The sequence below is a fragment of the Sprattus sprattus genome (assembly GCF_963457725.1).
Source record: "Sprattus sprattus genome assembly, chromosome: 21".
NCBI classification, from domain to species: Eukaryota; Metazoa; Chordata; class Actinopteri; order Clupeiformes; family Clupeidae; genus Sprattus; species Sprattus sprattus.
In genome coordinates this window covers 566,866-586,466 of record NC_137919.1, presented here as the reverse complement: position 1 = coordinate 586,466, position 19,601 = coordinate 566,866, and the positions used below count along the sequence as shown (strand labels likewise).

Sequence of the window (19,601 nt, the reverse complement as noted above, 5' to 3'; positions counted from 1 at the left end):
ACAGATTTCTCCTACCTTCTTACTCAGCCATGTCAGTAAATGGAAGAGCAGGAATTGCTAAATGACTTCTGAATGATTTCTTACAAATTGGATGAAAATAATATACTATTGTAAGACAGGATGCTGTTGCAGATGTAATATCAGGTAAGAACATGATCTTGAGTGGCACATGAAAATGATTTTGAGTTAAACACATGATGTGAATAATGCTGTATAAACACGCAATAGACATCCTAGCATTCACACAAATGGTCTGCACACTTATAAGTGTAAACAGTTGCTGCTCTCAGGTATGTTGGAGGTATAGGACAGGGGGCTGCACAATATAAAGAGTTCACCAGCCACTACTGATTACAGTTTAGTACATTAGAGTTAGATAGTAGACCAGGAAATATTTTAAAGGAATTCATAAGTCATACCAGTTCTTGTTGACTGTTTATGATGACCAGGTGTCCGCCCATAGTCACACAGGCATCTCTGCTCTCAGTCCAGGTCTTATCATCAGTGGAGAAGTGGTAAAATGCTCCATTGAAGTACTCCCAGTCATCTGCACACTTCCTCACCTCTTTTTAATGAATGCAATTCATAATGCCAACATAACTGGCATTTAGTTTGTCATAATTATGGCGAATTGTATGTGTTTAACGCTACTTTGACTGAAACAAAGACATCTATTACTACAGTCATACTGATAACCTCAGTGCTTTTGTGCACCAGAAGGAAGACGAGGTCTAGGAACCTACAGTCCACTACAGATGTATGGAAATCTCACCTTGTAGCTCAGTCTTCAGCTTTGTGTTCTCCTTGGTGAGATCATCATTTCTGTTTTTCTGCTCAAGTAACATAATTTCAGTTTCTGTTGAAAGAAAATAAATCAACAGTAGACTATGCCATTAAAAGAAGTCCAGAATATATGAATCTATGGGCACTTTACAGTCAGTTTCACAGGGAACGGCTTTTCACTTTGCTGTATGAAAAAGAAGCCAATTATTATTACTAACTTGGGAACAGAAATTACCAAAGTCAGGAGAATTCAAGCTGATTCAGAGCAAATGTCTTAGTAATAATAATGACTTAATAAAGCATTTTCTTATGATTTGACACAGGTTTAATACAATATGTTCACCAGAATAGATGTGAAATACTTAAATAGAATGATCGGTAGAATAGGGTTAGCTTAAAATTAGTTATAAGTTAGTTGGCAGGTAGATGAGAGTTAGAGCTAGTACATGATATTTGACAGACTTTTTGTAGGGTTATCCATATAAAATCTTGATAAAGATCTCCAGATGTGTTTTTTTACCTGTAAGGTTAGCCTCCAAAGTCTTTGTCATGGCAGTGGCATTATCATACTCCTCCTGCAGCATTCCCAACTTCTGTCTAATGTCTTGTATAAGCAAATAAAAGAAAAAGAAAATTGGTGACAGCTATCCATATAAAATGTAAATCTACATTTCAGCTAAGAATACGGGACACATCTATTGAAGTACCATGCTTGTATATTTCTCCCCACCTGACATATTAGCCTGGAAAGTGAGAGTTACATTGGCGTGCTCCTCCCTCAGGAAGTGTAACTGTTCTTTAACACCTGTGGGAAAGTAAAGAACATGACAGATCTTCTGTTCTACTTTTGTGCAAACATGTTACCTAGAAAAACACGGTCATGAGAATTTGGGGTCATGATTAGTTGACAGTTATTTTAGCTCAGCTAAAGTCAGCTGAAATCGTTCATAGTGGTGAATTCCTTGGTACAAAGTTTCTGATGGATTGATGCCTTGCAAAAGAATAGACTATTCCAAAAATGTGTTACAAATATGTGAAAAAGAGGTGTTATGGGTAACGTAGTCTTTGTCAGATGGGACTGGATTGCCATGCAAACATACAGTAAATGTGTCATGGACAGCCAATGGCATCCAGCCTACAGGTGTCTACAGACAGTAGGCCATGGTGAAGTATTAAGAGTATTTTCAACAGCATAGTTATATACACAACTGCATTTGAGATGAGCAGTGGTCATTATTGTGTTTATACTGAAGACAAAATACTTATGTGGTCCTCACATTGTCATATTTTGCCTGCAGTGTGTCTTACACTTCATTAGCATCTGTTATATAAAGCAGGAATGAGACTCGTTATGAAGTGTTTTTGTTTTTTATTGGAAACACATATTTGTGTTTCTATGGTGAGAAAACAAGAGTCTGTCTGTCTTAATTATTTAATTTACTCATAAATACAAACATGTTAAGTGATTTGTTGTCAGATTGACTTATTCTGTCATGGTATGTCACTGTCTTTCATCCTCTGACACGATGACTCACTTACCCACTCTTTAACACTTACCCTCAGTAAGATGCTTAACCCAACATAATTTATACTAGCAATTTGAGCCTGACACTTATCTAAATCATACTAGCAATTTGAGCCTAACACTTATCTAAATTATACTAGCATTTTGAGCCTGACCCTACTCTAACTTTCACTAGCAATTTGACCCTGAACCTAAAATAATTCATTCTAGCAAAGTTTACTCCCTTTTCATATTTTTCATTTCAAATGTGATGATGTCTGTCACAGCTTTAAGCACAGAAACTTGTTTACCTTTCTTGTCTGAAAGTTGAGTCTCCACAGCCATATTCTCATTGCTAGTATTATTATACACAACCTTTAATGTTTCAAGTGGTGTTCTATTACTATTAGAAATCAGACAAGAACTTTGGAAATATTTAATCCAGTTTTATCTTGGCTAAAAGGTCTATTTGTTTGGTACAGATTATAAGGTCTTCATAAGCACACATGTATGGCCTGTCTAAATGTGCAAATTAATCTGTTACATAATCCGATGTAAGTACCCTTCAACTAAAGTGTTACCAAAAGGTTTTGTTCACCATTTCACATTCACTCTGTTCTCTACTCTCACACTCCCTTGCCCACACATTTACTCACTCTTGCTATGTCACTCTTAAATTCACTCACCTGAATATGTCTCCATGTTCACAGCATCTATAAAACAATGGAATCAGCATTATATATTGTCAATGTCATCCTCATACACTGATTCACTCATTCAAATACAAATAAAATGTTTTTCCACCTGTTTAAAAGCACAACTTTAATCCACTTCAGGAACTATTTTACCCAACCATTTCAAAAGGCTAAGCAAATCATGATGCATGCTGTATAGGACAGTAAAGTCATACTCACAGAGCCCTCCCATAGTAATAGTCATTCTCACGGAGCGCTCCCATAGTAACAGTACAGTCATACTCACAGAGCCCTCCCATAGTAACAGTACAGTCATACTCACAGAGCCCTCCCATAGTAACAGTCATTCTCACGGAGCGCTCCCATAGTAACAGTACAGTCATACTCACAGAGCCCTCCCATAGTAACAGTACAGTCATACTCACAGAGCCCTCCCATAGTAACAGTCATTCTCACGGAGCGCTCCCATAGTAACAGTACAGTCATACTCACAGAGCCCTCCCATAGTAACAGTACAGTCATACTCACAGAGCCCTCCCATAGTAACAGTCATTCTCACGGAGCGCTCCCATAGTAACAGTACAGTCATACTCACAGAGCCCTCCCATAGTAACAGTACAGTCATACTCACAGAGCCCTCCCATAGTAACAGTCATTCTCACGGAGCGCTCCCATAGTAACAGTACAGTCATACTCACAGAGCCATCCCATAGTAACAGTACAGTCATACTCACAGAGCCCTCCCATAGTAACAGTACAGTCATACTCACAGAGCCCTCTCATAGTAACAGAACAGTCATACTCACAGAGCCCTCCCATAGTAACAGCAACAGCCAACAGGAGAACACACACAGAGAGTAAGAGTACTGTGCATCTCTGGGAGATACCAGTACGGCTCTCTTTCTCTGAATGCTGCTGTGGTGAGGAGTTGGCAGGTTCGGGTTTGTCCAGGGTCGAGATGTTGCTGGAATCAGATGGAGGTGGTGGGTCCAGTTCAATTCCTGGGACTGAAAAAGATTGAAAACAGAGCTCAATTACTCACTTGATTTCTGTTGGAACCTATGCTATAGGCAAAGTAACAACTAACTAAGAGAAAACAGTGACCCCTAGGGCCGGAGGACGTAACACCACGTTATTAATGAACATTGAAATTCATCATTTGCTCTGTTTGACATTAATCTGTTGAGGAGTTTAGTGAGGCAGGTGGTGAGAATATCCACGGTTATTAGTAGGGGTGAGTCTGGAATATCAGGCTATCAGGCTGCAAATACTTTGGTTAATAAGCATATCCTGTGCCCAACCGCTTGGATCTAAACGTGCACCTCCCAAATTTTGTAACAATCCGACCCCATCAATCCGTCAATACTTCGCTGTTCACCTTCATGGTCTGTGAAGGTTATTTGGTTGTGTGAATTTTTTATTGAGTAGTAAACTTCCTTTCGGACTGAACCTGTCTGACCTGACGACGCCTCAAGCACCAGTTATCCCTGCTTGGCCCAGGGGTTATCTCCGGGCCAGAACACTCGATCAAGTCCTGGAAGTGACAACGGGGACACCGCTGGCCTTGGCAGGCACTAGCTCACCCAGGTTTGGACCGATAATGGAAACACGGCTCTTGAGTCAGATACAGACGTAGGGCTATGTGGGCTAGCTATATGGCTTAGGCATAATTGCTGTGTTGGACCTGCTGTGGTTGCTGTGTCTAACACAAATACTGCAGTGCATTTCAAGGTTGACTGATATTGAGGGTCTAAATCTCCTAGAAATCGGAAGTGGTGTGAGCGAAGGCTGTCTATTATTCCACCCAAACTTTGTTTAAAAAATATCAGATAGTAAATGTTGTGTCATGGCATGTGGTATCGTTCATACATACCCTTTTTAGGCACATTGACCTGAGAGTAGATGGCATTAACACCGCCTCCATCTTCAGTTCAGTTCAGCAGAGGAAAACACGAGTTCAGAAAACCATTGTTGGTAATTAGGGTTTGGTAAAATCATCAATTGTCTTTCTACATGAAGGCATTGAAGAAAAATAAAAAAAAAAGGTCTAGTAATATACCGTATATTTTTACTTGACTTCTTGTTTCTAATAATTTTACAATAGTAAAAAATCAATAACAATAGAATAAACTTAATCTCAAGCAGTTTCCTTGTTTCCTTAGCAACCTTAAGCCATTGCCTTTTAGACCGAGGATAACTCACCACTGTCGGTTTGCTTCTGGTGGCTTTGTCCTGTTTTGATGAAGGTGATGTCAGAGTATGTCACCTCATCTGGCTGCGTGGCTGAGATCAATCAAAAACACAAGAGAGAAGTGTCACATGACCGGTCTGTGCTCCAAAAGATAGTTCCTTTCTTGCCCTGCTGCTCTTCTGATACTTGTCTCTCTTATCTCTGAACTGGTGAATGGTGTGAAAGGTATTATTTTATTCCTTGGGTCACCAGCGGATAGAGTGACTATGCAATAGAAACAACACCCTTCAGAAGAACTGAAGAATGCCAAGGACAACATCCAGTGACTTGAACACAGTGGATCATCTACTCATCTGAAATAATTATAGTATGCATAATAAATAATAGATTGAGTCTTTGGATTGTTAACAAAAAAGCTGCACTCCACTTTACGCTGTCTGGCCTGATAAATCTTGTGGGGATAATCCTTAGGACACATCAAACATATACCAAACATGACACAAGCACTGAAAAACTTTGGCATGAAGGCTGTTGGCATGATGGTTGACTTGACCACATGACGAAAACAATCTAAAAAAACAATCTCAAATTATATTTGGAACTAACCATTCCCTTTTGCCTGATCTTCACCGGACATCTTGTCTGACATGTTTGTACCTAGAGGGCAGCAGAGAGAGGGAGTGATTCAGACATGACAATAGTTAGAGATAGAGAAGGATAAAACAGTGTGAAAAAATTAAATAAAAAAATAACTAAAACAAAATGATGATGTTCAATGTCCAGCCTTTAAAATAGGCCTCAAATAGGCATTTTAAGGGCCACACAAGATTCAGGCCATTTCAAGTGTCCAGGGACTACAATTTAATTTAGACAAAAAAAGGAAATGGGTGATTTTGCCTTCAACATATCCCTGTGCCTTCATTCAACCCTCCTGAAATGTTGCCACATGAATAAAGGGACCACAGACTTTTGAAGGCTAAACCAAGGCACCAAAACCAGTTGGTCCTTCAAATTTTTCATTTTTGGTGCCTCAGTCAGATGCCTCTTACGGCTTGCAACACCATAGAGCCGTGATCATTCATTTATGAATTCACACATTGGGACCTGCTCTACTAAAATGTACAGAAAGAATACTGATGTAATACTGGCACCCTGATATAGGGGGCATTTTTAGGCAAGAATGAAATTGTAGGCCATCTTAACAAAACCATAGCTCAGTGTGCCTTAAGTTCAACTTTCTGACTAGACTAGAAGAGGAGGACAGCACTGGTAACATTTCACCATCTGGTGATGTGGAACAAATGGCCATGGACTAAACCAAAAAGAAGTGGTAGGCCAGTAGATCACCACATATACTGAAATGTAATCCACATCTCTATCAAGTAGCAATGCAGACATGAACTAAGACCATCTGCCCATAAGTGTCAAATGTCAAAATGGTGTCTTTTGTGCTTTAGGGAAGTAAACATACTTTAACAGTCCAAATTAGCAGAACTACTGCAGCTGTCATAAAGGTATGTCAAAGGGAAGTATTCAGTGTTAGCTATTGGACATGGTATTCTATATGCATGTTGATGATTACTTGCACTTTAGATGATTGTGAAATTTAAACTTCATTAGCAATATATTTTCAAAGGTATTTTGCAACTCAAGTTAAATAACAACAAAAAAGTATAACGTGAATTAATCAACAATCAACTTAACATAGACACAAACAAACACAAAAATACAATTGCTAGGTAGTTTCAGTGTAGCTGACAAACAACATGATGTGCAATATATACCAATCTAGTGCTCACAACATCCTACACGACCGGTTTAAAACACTGAATATACATAAAGTTAAAGCTCATTCAGTTTTCAGTTACCTGTGGTAGAGTCCTTTGATGTGTCCTTTGGTGTTAAATTCAAGTAGATTTTGTCTTCTGCCATCCTTGTGATCTCTAAGTTTCACTCAAAAGATGATTGGGAGCTGCGAAAAAGAAGTCTGTCTCCTGCCAGTCTCTATAAATTAGGAAGTTCAGCTGTCATACCGGCTTATTTGCATTTGTGTGACAGTTCCCTTACAATTCCTCTTTTATACCCGCTCAGGAAGTAACAACAACATTCATGCAAGTTACCAAATGATGACCCCTGAGACATTTCCTGTATAAATTACACATACTCTTTAGCAAACATTGGCCAACTGTGAGTCGAAAAGTTAAGTTAAAACTACTATTACTGTTCGACAGCACTACAAATAATTGTATCTTATATGCTGTAGTCTTTTTGTCTGGGAAGTCCCGCCCCTCTTTTTCCAGCCAATTTGATTTTGCCTTCAAACTCAGTCTGGCAAGGCGGCTATACCAACTGAGTTCAGCATTGTAAGGATCCTTGGAGCCAATCACAAACTGGTTATTGGCTACCTGGCGAGCCATTGGCGGATTTAAACTAACCACGACTACGTAGCAAAATCGACGGCAAAGACAGGTTGAAAACATTGGACATGGAGGCGATACTCGATACTGCTCTCGCGGCTGTCTTGGATGATTTCAAAGGCAAGTTGTCTTTGAAAACAGAACAGAAACTTGCCCTGGAACAATTCATACAGAAAAAAATATGTGTTTGCTTTATTACCGATCGTTGTATCGTTGGTCTGATTGGTTAAAGGAGTGTCCAATTACGTGACTGAAGTGGACCGCCATTGAGTAGTTCGCCAGACTAACTGAGCAAATGAAATGCAGTGGAGGGGGAGGGGCGGGGGCGGGGAATTCCCAGACAAGTAGTCTTTCCAAATCTGTAGGAAATCCCACGTTTGTTTACACTCCTGATGTTAAGTTGAAACAGAGGACAAAAACATTTTTTTTTTAAATCAATTAAATGAATCCATTAACACATACACAAACACAATTTCAGAGCTATATCACCAGCAACATTCTAAATACTTTATTTATAACAACTATTATGAGATTTAATTTGATTCTAAAATCTAAATTAAAGTTGTACATATACAGTACATATACAGAAAGGGCACCCTTGATCTCCTCCCAAGCGTGTTGTCATGTCTCTCTCTCCTGTGGCCAGAGCAGCGTGTTCTCCATGTCTCTCTCTCCTGTGGCGAGGGCAGCGGGTTCTCCATGTCTCTCTCTCCTGTGGGGAGGTTAGCTTGTTCTCCATGTCTCTCTCTCCTGTGGCGAGGGCAGCGGGTTCTCTAACTTCCTCTTGGTGTCTGTTTACAGCAACATTTGATACTCTCATGTACCCATTTAACACAGTGATTTAGCAGACTATACCCATTTAACACAGTGATTTAGCAGACTATACCCATTTAACACAGTGATTTAGCAGACTATACCCATTTAACACAGTGATTTAGCAGACTATATCCATTTAACACAGTGATTTAGCAGACTATACCCATTTAACACAGTGATTTAGCAGACTATACCCATTTAACACAGTGATTTAGCAGACTATACCCATTTAACACAGTGATTTAGCAGACTATATCCATTTAACACAGTGATTTAGCAGAGTCTATGCATAATATGCTGCACTGGTGTCTTTACCCATTTAACACAGTGATTTAGCAGAGTCTATGCATAATATGCTGCACTGGTGTCTTTACCCATTGAACACAGTGATTTAGCAGACTATACGCATAATATGCTGCACTGGTGTTTTTACTGAAGGTGTTATATGCATTGCACGTGTACATTTAGCTGAGTCAGTATTGAGAACACAAACCCTATTTATTAAAGAGATCATGGAAGCTGGTCTCTTAAAGTCATTTAGTTGCTTATCAGAGGATATAGCACAACCGTGCTGTGAATCTCTAAACTAAGACATGACAGGAGCAGAAATGTAGAACCAGGTTGTCTTCAGGAATCATGATCAGCTGCTTCTCAGAGCCCCTCACATCACAGGTGGGAGTTAAATGCACTGTTTTACAGGAACTGAATGAGGGGAAGACCCAGGTCATGTAGCAAGGGTGACTCTCTAAACCAAGCTGCATTCTCTTCTGTAACCTGTCTGCCTGTGGTTTAGTGTAAAGTGACGTAACTGAGGGCTTGAGTGCATTGGGACATGATGGGAGCAGAAATATACAAACTTGTTCTCTTCAGTGTAATACATGCACTGGCCTCACATGGGAGTTGACTGGACTGTTTAACAGGAACTGAATGGAGGGAAGACCCAGGTCATGTAGGAAGGGGAACTGGTCTGGCCAGGTGTGTGCTGGCACCTTAATGCAGAAACTGCAGGTGATATTCCATGAGCACCAACACCACCTTACATACCGTACTGATAACATACTGAACATACTGTGTCTCCTATAAGAGCACACACACCACCTTACATACCGTACTGATAACAAACTGAACATACTGTGTCTCCTATAAGAGCACACTTTATCCCTTATGGACAGACACCCATGATTTAGAACCATTTAAAAATGCACATTCTATGGTACCAATGTGTTCAATGTAGAGTTCTCAATCAATTGAGATAAACACACACACACACACACACAGAAAACAGTTCAGGACTACTGTGCAGCTGTTGGCTGGCTCGGCACTCGTATACACATACCTACGTATTATACAATACATATGTACGTATCAGTACATATTTTGCTGCAAACTCAGACAACAGCAGCTGAACACTAGTCCAACTGGTTTATTTACATTTCATATGGAAATATATGGTGACTCTCGCAGTTGGGTTGAATGAAGCAAACCGACAAACAAACACATTCATTTCCTCTAGGTTAAAATGTCACAACAAAAACAACTCCTGCTTTCTTTTTGGCAGTGAACACACTTACTTGTTGTGCAGCACACAGCGGTCGAAGATATTTGGACTCTTATGACACTGCACAATGCTGGGCTGACTAACGCACTGAACTGAACCCTACTGTTGAGTACAGCATTGAACTGAGCATGAGTCTCTAAGTCTGAACGCCTGCTATGTTCCACCCTGAGGTAAAGTCTTGTTGGTGCACTGGTACATCCAGGGTCAGCTGCTATGTTTCACCCTGAGGTAAAGTCTTGTTGGTGCACTGGTACATCCAGGGTCAGCTGCTATGTTTCACCCTGAGGGAAAGCCGTGTTGGTGCACTGGTGCATCCAGGGTCAGCTGCTATGTTTCACCCTGAGGGAAAGCCGTGTTGGTGCACTGGTACATCCAGGGTCAGCTGCTATGTTTCACCCTGAGGTAAAGCCGTGTTGGTGCACTGGTACATCCAGGGTCAGCTGCTATGTTTCACCCTGAGGTAAAGCAGTGTTGGTGCACTGGTACATCCAGGGTCAGCTGCTATGTTTCACCCTGAGGGAAAGGCGTGTTGGTGCACTGGTACATCCAGGGTCAGCTGCTATGTGAGCTGAGACTCCTTAGAGGTGATTGTTCACACGTGACAACTGCATCCTTTGGTAACCAGGGTAACATTTTATGTATTTATGACAGTTTTATTTCTTGATGTGTGTTTCGGGTCGTCACGGGTCGTGAGTGTGTGTGTGTGATGTGCAGTCTGCTATCGGATTAATACTGGCCTACCCATGTGAAATAATACCTTGCTCCCCAACTAAAAAGTTGAGTAAGTTGTTAACCTACTTCCAAATGATTTTATGTTTGGGGCCAGAAATGTTTTACTCTCTCTCTCTCTCTCATTTTTGCAAATCACACATCTATGCAAATCACACCATCCCTTACACACACCGCCTGTATAAACTTCCAGTAGCACTTACCTCAAAACAAGGAAGTGGTTTGTGTGTGTGTGTGTGTGTGTGTGTGTGTGTGTGTGTGTGTGTGTGTGTGTGTACGTGTGTGTGTGTGTGCGTGTGTGCGTGTGTGTGCGTGTGCGTGTGCGTGTGTCTGTGTGTGTGTTTGAAAGAGAATACAATATCACTGGAGTGAAATACCTGCAATGGAAAATTGTTCTGACAGTAAATCTACTGTAAGTACTTTTCAACATAGTTAACAATATATGACATTAGAATGAGTTTCCATGTTGGAGATACACCAGCCTCAAATAAACATCACTTTAACTTGTACTGATCCTCTATCTCCACACTCAGCAGTTTCTAAATTCTGTTGTTAGAAAGTACAAAAAAATATATTACCTCTAGATCCTAACATTCTTTACATCTTAAAAAACATCTTAAAAAACTGTCTTTTCTTCCCTATTTGGCATTTGTCAGAATACATGAAACTGTAACATATTCTCCTGTCATTTTGAGTTGTAATGATCTGTCCTTGATTTAGCTATATACTGTATGCTAGCATTATACATTAGGCCACCTCTTGATTGAACAACTGTCAAACAACTAAATGTAACTAGGGCCGTGTATCCAGATGGCGCTGTCCTCACACATTCCTACTGCCAAGCATCATTAAACTGCTATGTGAAGTTCATTGACAGGTTCCAAAAGCTGCAGGATGAGTAAGGAGACAAAGCATGTTTGGCTTAGAGTGTTTCTGGGGAATTGAAACGCCTCGTAGTAAACTAGACTGGATGACAAGAACAGTGGATCACATGTCCACTAACCCTCCGACCAAACTCCTGTTGAGAAGACCTGCAGTACCAATGCAACCACTTGGATAAAATACAGCCGCGGAAAAAATTAAGAGACCACTTCAAAATTATCAGTTTCTCTGGTTTTACTATTTATTGGTATGTGTTAAAGTAAAATGTACATTTTAGTTTTATTCTATAACCTACTGGCAACATTCCTACCAAATTTCAAATAAAAATATTGTCATTTAGATCATTTATTTGCAGAAAAATGACAATTGGTCAAAATAGCAAAATTGATGCAGTGTCTTCAGATCTCAAATAATGCAAAGAAAACAAGCTCATATTCATTTTTAAACTACACAATACTAATGCTTACACTTAGGAAGAGTTCAGAAATCAATATTTGGTGGAATAACCTTGATTTAAAATCACAACTTTCATGTGTCTTGGCATGCTGTCCACCAGTCTTTCACATTGCCGTTGGGTGACTTTATGCTACTCCTGGCGCAAGAATTCAAGCAGCTCGGCTTCTTTTCATGGCTTGTGACCATCCATCTTCCTCTTGATCACATTTCAGAGGTTTTTTTATGGGATTCAGGTCTCGAAATTGGGCTGGCCATGACAGGGTCCTGATCTGGTGGTACTCCATCCACACCTTTACTGGCCTGGCTGTGTGGCATGGAGCATTGCCCTGCTGGAAAAAACACTTCTCAGAGTTGGGGAACATTGTCAGAGCAAAAGGAAGCAAGTTTTTCTTCCGGGACAACGTTGTATTTTGCCTGGCTGAGGTTTGTAAAAGACCATAAGGATTGAAAAAGCGGACTGGAGGTTCTTCTAAGTTCGTCTTCTCTGATGAGTCCGATTTCACAGTAGGTGCAAGACTCTCTGGCTTGTAGGCCTCTCCAGGTCTCCGTCTAACCATCAGACGACCATGTGTTGGGCAAAGCTGAAAATTGGACTCATCAGAGAAGACGAACTAGAAGACCCTCCAGTCCGCTTTTTTCAATCCTTATGGTCTTTTACAAACCTCAGCCAGGCAAAGTACAACGTTGTCCCGGAAGAAAAAATTGCTTCCTTTTGCTCTGACAATGTTCCCCAACTCTGAGAAATGTTTTTTCCAGCAGGGCAATGCTCCATGCCACACAGCCAGGCCAGTAAAGGTGTGGATGGAGTACCACCAGATCAGGACCCTGTCATGGCCAGCCCAATTTGGAGATCTGAATCCCATCAAAAACCTCTGAAATGTGATCAAGAGGAAGATGGATGGTCACAAGCCATGAAAAGAAGCCGAGCTGCTTGAATTCTTGCGCCAGGAGTAGCATAAAGTCACCCAACGGCAATGTGAAAGACTGGTGGAGAGCATGCCAAGACACATGAAAGTTGTGATTTTAAATCAAGGTTTTTCCACCAAATATTGATTTCTGAACTCTTCCTAAGTGTAAGCATTAGTATTGTGTAGTTTAAAAATGAATATGAGCTTGTTTTCTTTGCATTATTCGAGATCTGAAGACACTGCATCTTTTTTGCTATTTTGACCAATTGTCATTTTTCTGCAAATAAATGATCTAAATGACAATATTTTTATTTGAAATTTGGTAGGAATGTTGCCAGTAGGTTATAGAATAAAAAAAAAATGTACATTTTACTTTAACACATACCAATAAATAGTAAAACCAGAGAAACTGATAATTTTGAAGTGGTCTCTTAATTTTTTCCGCGGCTGTATTTACACATGGATACACATTTTAGATTACACTGTACTCTTGTGGGTAAAAAACAGAACAGTATTTGTTGTAAATATTGTTCTGATTGAACATATTCCAAGACATATTATAGACTCTTTGATTTAGATCTCAAATGACAAGATGAAATAGTTGTGAAAGTCAGTGCTGTCACATAAACCCAGCTAGTAAGCATGTTTCTCAAATGATGACAAATTGCAGGAGGGTTTTCGCTTCCAACCAATTCTACCTGCTGTGCTCCTCTGTTGTGTGCTGTGTTTGTCAGCCATATGACCCCCTCCTTAAATTTAGGAATGCCCAGGACATAGAAGTACCACAACATATAGATAGCCTACATATAAATACACTTTATTTGGTATAAAAGGTTGGAGATAATTTATATTATTAAAAGCAGTCTTTCAATAATTAGTTGTCCACAATGAACGTCCATTCTCGAGCCGTCACAGCTGGGTTCCCTGTAGTCGATGCAGCCGAGATATGTGCAGTGTGGATGCTTGACGTCGTGGGCGGCGCCCCCCTCAAGAAGATGGGATTCCCCGGGGACTCCCAAGTGACGTCAGTCACGGCCTCTCGGCACCGTCTCTCACCACAGCCAGAGCAAAATAAATAATTAAAACACAGTTTGTTCAATATACAGCACGTAAAAATCAGGATGACAAGATTACTTTCCTTTTCGTTGTATATTGTGAGCGTTGGTTAATCCACGTCGGCCTCTCGTGGTGTCGATGGCAAGTAGTGTTGGTTCCTTCTCTCCCAACCCGGAAATGGAAATCAGCTTCAGTCCTTTTACTCAGACTTCGGAATACTGATCATCCATCAAGGGCAGCTCTCCGTGATGATGGCGTGCCTCCACTCGTTGCACACCGGTCCGCCCGTCTGCCACCGTCTCGTTGTCCCTGCCGTGCCTCCCGTAGGCCAAACTGTTTCTCCTCGGTTCGTCGTTTCATTCACTCGTTTCATTCACTCGTTTCGTTCGTTCGTTCGTTCGTTCGTTCGTTCGGACGGTCGGCTCGTCACCCTCTCCTCCTCCTTCTCCCTCCGTCGTCCGCCACGGGTCTGCGGGTCCCAGCCGGGCACCCAGTCTGTTGGCATCTCTGCCGTTTTATAGGCCTACTCTCCGCCCCTTGATCACGTTCATAATTGTTCAGGTGCAAATGATTTTAGCAATTAACTAGCCCTCATAGGCAGTCTGTGTGAGCAGAGTAGTCTGTGCAATTCCACACGGTGAATGTAAGAAAAGGATCACAGCAATCCAAACGTGAACAGTGCATATATAATCACAGCAATCCATAAAGGTTATGACACAGCAATCACAAAGTCACCACACACACAATATTTGTACACTACAACACCTAGACTGTCCAAATAGGCTGACATGTTCACCTGTGCCAAGTGTTCTCCTGGAAGTGGCAGAAGAGCGTAAGTGAACATGTAGGGCACCCCTCAGTGTCCCTTTGACTTATCCCACACAGATGAATAATGAGGACCTCATACGGCTGCTTAATATTCCCATTGAGAGTAGAGTCAGTGTTTGAAAAACAAAACCAGCTTTATTCAGATCAGAACATACGTACCTCTTTACACATGCATGTCTGTACATATGGGTGAGAATATATCACTGAAAGCTCTTTGCAACAATGTGTGTATTTTCAAGACAGCATCCTAGACAATACTGGTGCAGATTATGCTAAAGTAGTCAAGGATGACATCCTCAGTTCCTATAGGCAAGCTTGTCAACTCAGCTTAGGATAAGCACACCCAGATATCAATTCATTTGAATTTATGCTTCAAAGCTCTTTTAACAATTCTTCTTGGAGCTACATTGCTTCTTGCATTAGTAAAATAAATACAATCAATGATTTATGTACAGCTAAAACCATTAATACATTTTAAACATACTGTATGAAGTGGATGCATACCCAGTACTGATCATGATTTTGCACAAAGTCTTCACTCATTTAGCTAATTCTATTAAAATATGTTTATATAATTAAAATCTGAACAAAAGAGAATCAAATCTATTGTCTATAATCGCCACTATCCCTCACCATTTTCACCTTTATATGTATAGATTGAAGTTCACTGAATATAAATTCAATTCAGATCCTACAGCTTCTAATCTCACAGATTCGCTTCAATTCACTTTGGCATCCACCATCATTCCACTTCTGGAATTTATCAATCCTAGCACAATGCTCTCCATTATTCCAGTTATCTGGCTGGTTAGGTCCCCAAAACCTGAATGAGGAGCAAAAAGAGTTGAGTGAACAAATACATGTGATGAATGGTAATCATACTCTATAAAAGGCTGTTACATTTAAAAACAGAAATCCCATTAGGTAACAGATACAGTATCAATTCATTACTGTGTTAAGCAATCACTTAATGGCTAACTTAAGTATTAGAACAATGTATTGTAGAGTACTTGTCTTTTCAGTGCATTTCACAAACACAAAAGTAAATATGTTTGGATTGTACCAACTTTGGGTCTGTGAGGGGTGTGTTGTCCACCCAGCGCCATTTGCCCTCTTTCTGAGCATCAGTTAAACCAATCCAGTGATCTTCTCCCTTGGTCTTCAGGAAATCCTAATGTAAGAAATATCACTCTCATGATCTTGATAAGCAACATATTGATGACTGCAATAACCATTTCATCATGCTGATTTCACGTAAGTCTTTAAAGCTTGTCTACTCTTAGTTCAAAGCTCTTTTAATTTGAAGAATGAATTTGAAGAATATGAATAAGACTCATCAATTAATCCTTCAGCATCTGAAGAATCTTAGTTTTCATGTCCAGGTAGTTTCACATGAGAGGGCGTTAGGTTGAAACTGCTGTTATACATTGATGTATAATATGTATTAGTCAACCAAGGTAAGATGACCTTTATTGATCCCACATAGGGAAATGTGCTGAATACCTGGAAGTCACAAATAGGTAGTTGCAATTGCTTAGAATATTGATTCATATTCTTACACCTCCTCAACCCTCATCCTCAACACAGGCGTGCCACAGGGCTGCGTGCTTAGTCCTCTTCTCTACTCCCTCTTCACCTACGACCGTACTCCTGTACATGGTTCAAACACCATTGTCAAGTTTGCAGACGACACAACGGTGATTGGCCTCATCAGTGACAACGATGAGTCGGCCTACAGAGAAGAGGTCCAGCACCTGGCGGTGTGGTGCGCCGACAACAACTTGGCTCTCAATACCACGAAGACCAAAGAACTCATTGTGGACTTCAGGAAGAAAGTTGGCACACACACCCCCATCCATATCAACGGGATGGAGGTTGAGCGTGTTGCCAGCTTCAAGTTCCTGGGTCTCGAAATCTCCGATGACCTTTCTTGGACCCTTAACACCTCATCCATTGTAAAGAAGGCACACCAGCGTCTCTTTTTTCTGAGGAGACTAAAGAAGGTCCACCTGTCTCCTCAGATTCTGGAGAATTTCTACCACTGTACCATTGAGAGCATTCTCACTAACTGCATCTCAACATGGTACAGCAGCTGCTCTGTTGCCGACCGCAAAAGACTGCAGAGGGTGGTGAAAACTGCCCAACGCATCACCGGTTCCACTCTCCCCACAATATAGGCTGTCCAGAGCAAGAGATGTCTGCGGAGGGCACGCAGCATCATCAAGGACAGCTCACACCCCAGCCACAGTCTGTTTGCCCTCCTCCCCTCTGGGAGGCGCTACAGGGTCCTCCGTTCCCGTACCAGCAGGTTCAAGAACAGCTTCATCCCTGCGGCTGTCACCCTGCTGAACTCTGCTCCACGGGGTTAGCCCCCCCACCCCTTCTCACACCTCCCCCTGTGACTGTTCTCCCCCCCCCCCTCCAACAACTGAACATTTGCACTATATTCACCCCAATGTTGAATCTAATCTAATCTAATCTTATAACAACATACCTGATGTATATTCAGGATTGAAGGCCGTATAGCTTTTCAGTGCCTTCATGTTATTTCTGACTTAGTTTTTGAAATGAACATATTTTATAGTCATCTTTTTCTGAAAAAACTATTTCAGACAGGAAACTCTCAGAGTAAGTAAAAGATTTTATTAATGTAAGTACAAGGTAGTATGTTTGGTCATGGCGCCCTAGATCTGCTCAAGCTGCTGCTGCAAGATAAAGTTGCACATTGCAACTGCTGCAGCAAGATAAAGCTGCACATTGCAACTGCTGCTTAAACACAATTTACACTGTAAATTACTGCCACAATAAATACAAGCAGGATTTAACGAAAACCCCCTTTAACTATAAGCAGATCTAGACAGGTGGAGCTGGGGAGGAGGAGGGAGCAAATAAGCGGCGTCACTCAGACTGAGTGAGCCTGGAGACCGGAGGATTAAAACTAGCGCAGGCGTATGAGAGCGAAGGTGATTGGATAGGTTGTGTTGTCACTAATTAGGGGCGTCTCTCCCGTTTCCTGTATGAACTTGGTCATTGGGAGTAGAGAGCTAATATTTTGGACTATACCTATTAAGAAGTGTATGAACAACCTTGAATTTTTCAGCCAATTCTGAGAAAGTTGAGTGGGAGCCATTGTCCCACTTGACATGGAATGACTGTATGTAATGCACTATTTTAAATTATAACACGGGTAGATGGAATTATAACACGGGTAGATGGAATCCACCATTCTGAGAGTGAGTTCCGGGGTGTGCTATATTCAACGGTATAGTAACTGTACGGCCTGTTTTCATCTACCTGAGCATTCCAAATCAATGTGCACTCAAAAGAAAATATCTAACAAAGATGGCGGCGTGTTGTGGCTAATGTAGTGGGGAATGTTTCATGTGAATTAAGCTATCTACACGACTTTTTATATGTCTAAATTGACTCGGTTAGTTGTTTCTATGCTACACGAATGTTGCAGAGTATTGTAAGTCTTTACTGAAAGTCTAAAATATTATTTGTAGGTGACTTTTAGCGCTTAGACCAAAAACCCATTGAAACACACGTAGCTTTTGTGCTAGGTCTGTTTAATTTGGAATGTAATTCATAATGACCACCAAAACTGACATTTAGTTTGTCATGATTGTTAGCATACTGTATGTTTATATACCAGTAATTTGAACAAAAACAGCTATTACTACAGTCATACTGATAAACAGTCCTCTTGTTACATGGTCAAAGCCTGATATGGAAAGACCTTTTTGAGTTTTCAGCATCTTCACCAGAAAGGAAAACAAGGTCTAGGAACCTCCAGTCCACAACATATGTATGAAAGCTCTCACCTTTCAGCTCTGTTTTCTCCTTGGTGAGATTATCATTTCTCTTTTTCTGCTCAAATAACATCTTTTCAGTTGCTGTTGAAAGAAAGTCAGTTAATCACATGCTCAAATGTTCCACATGTTCTTATAAAACGACAGAGGCAGCATATCCATTCCTGTGGTTATAAAAAACAAACTCAATCCCCATTCAAATATCTTTTGTGTCTAAAAAAACTGTTTAATTTATCCCCCCTCAGTTTTCTTTTCTTTAAAAAGTGTCTAGTGTAATTTCCATTTCCTCTGTATCAGAGGGTGTAATCATGGGCATTTCCTTGTTTTACCAGCAGAGGGCACCCTTGACCTACCCTCCAAGGCTCTCGTTCCTGTGGCGAGAGCAGTGGGTTCAATCTCACACTCAGCTAACTTCCTCTTGGTGTCTTTGTAACCTCCTTAGGAACTAACAGTAGGACAACTGTCACCATCGGTACACTTACTGTAATGTTTCATCAGTTCAGGAAACAGGGGCCGTAATTCACAGGAACTCATAATTTACATATGCAAGAAACACACCACATTGTCCATTTCAACATTGTATCGGAAAGGAATGAATCACCTGTCAATGAACTTTACATAACAGTTTAATGATGTTGTCACTAGGAATGTGTGAGGACAGCACCATCTGGATACATGGAACTAGTTACATTTAGTTATTTGAAAGTTGTTCAATCCAGAGGTGAGCTAATGGGAGGTACAGTGCTAGCATATATAGCTAAATCAAGGACAGATTATTAAAACCCAACGAACAAGAGTCAGGAAGAAGAGTTTTTAATACTTTCTGACAACAGAATTTAAAGAATTGATGGGATCAATACAATATTAAGGGGCAAGGTGAGAGTTAAAAATAGAACAGATTTTAATGTCAATGTATTGTTTAACCCTAACCCTAACAGTCAGAACAATTTTCCATTGCAGGTATTT

The 19,601-nt window shown here is 40.7% G+C and overlaps 1 protein-coding gene across 1 annotated transcript in view; it reads right to left on the bottom strand.

The window, feature by feature from the left end:
* Positions 1 to 406: 406 nt before the first annotated feature.
* Positions 407 to 19,601, bottom strand: part of LOC308382332 (uncharacterized protein) — a gene marked incomplete at both ends in the record, with an annotated part of 34,141 nt that continues 14,946 nt past the window's right edge. Inside the window, 4 exon segments of the mRNA XM_080860054.1 lie at positions 407 to 436; positions 440 to 457; positions 459 to 565; positions 1,304 to 1,387. Coding sequence (XP_080716180.1) covers positions 407 to 436; positions 440 to 457; positions 459 to 565; positions 1,304 to 1,387 — 239 coding nt within the window.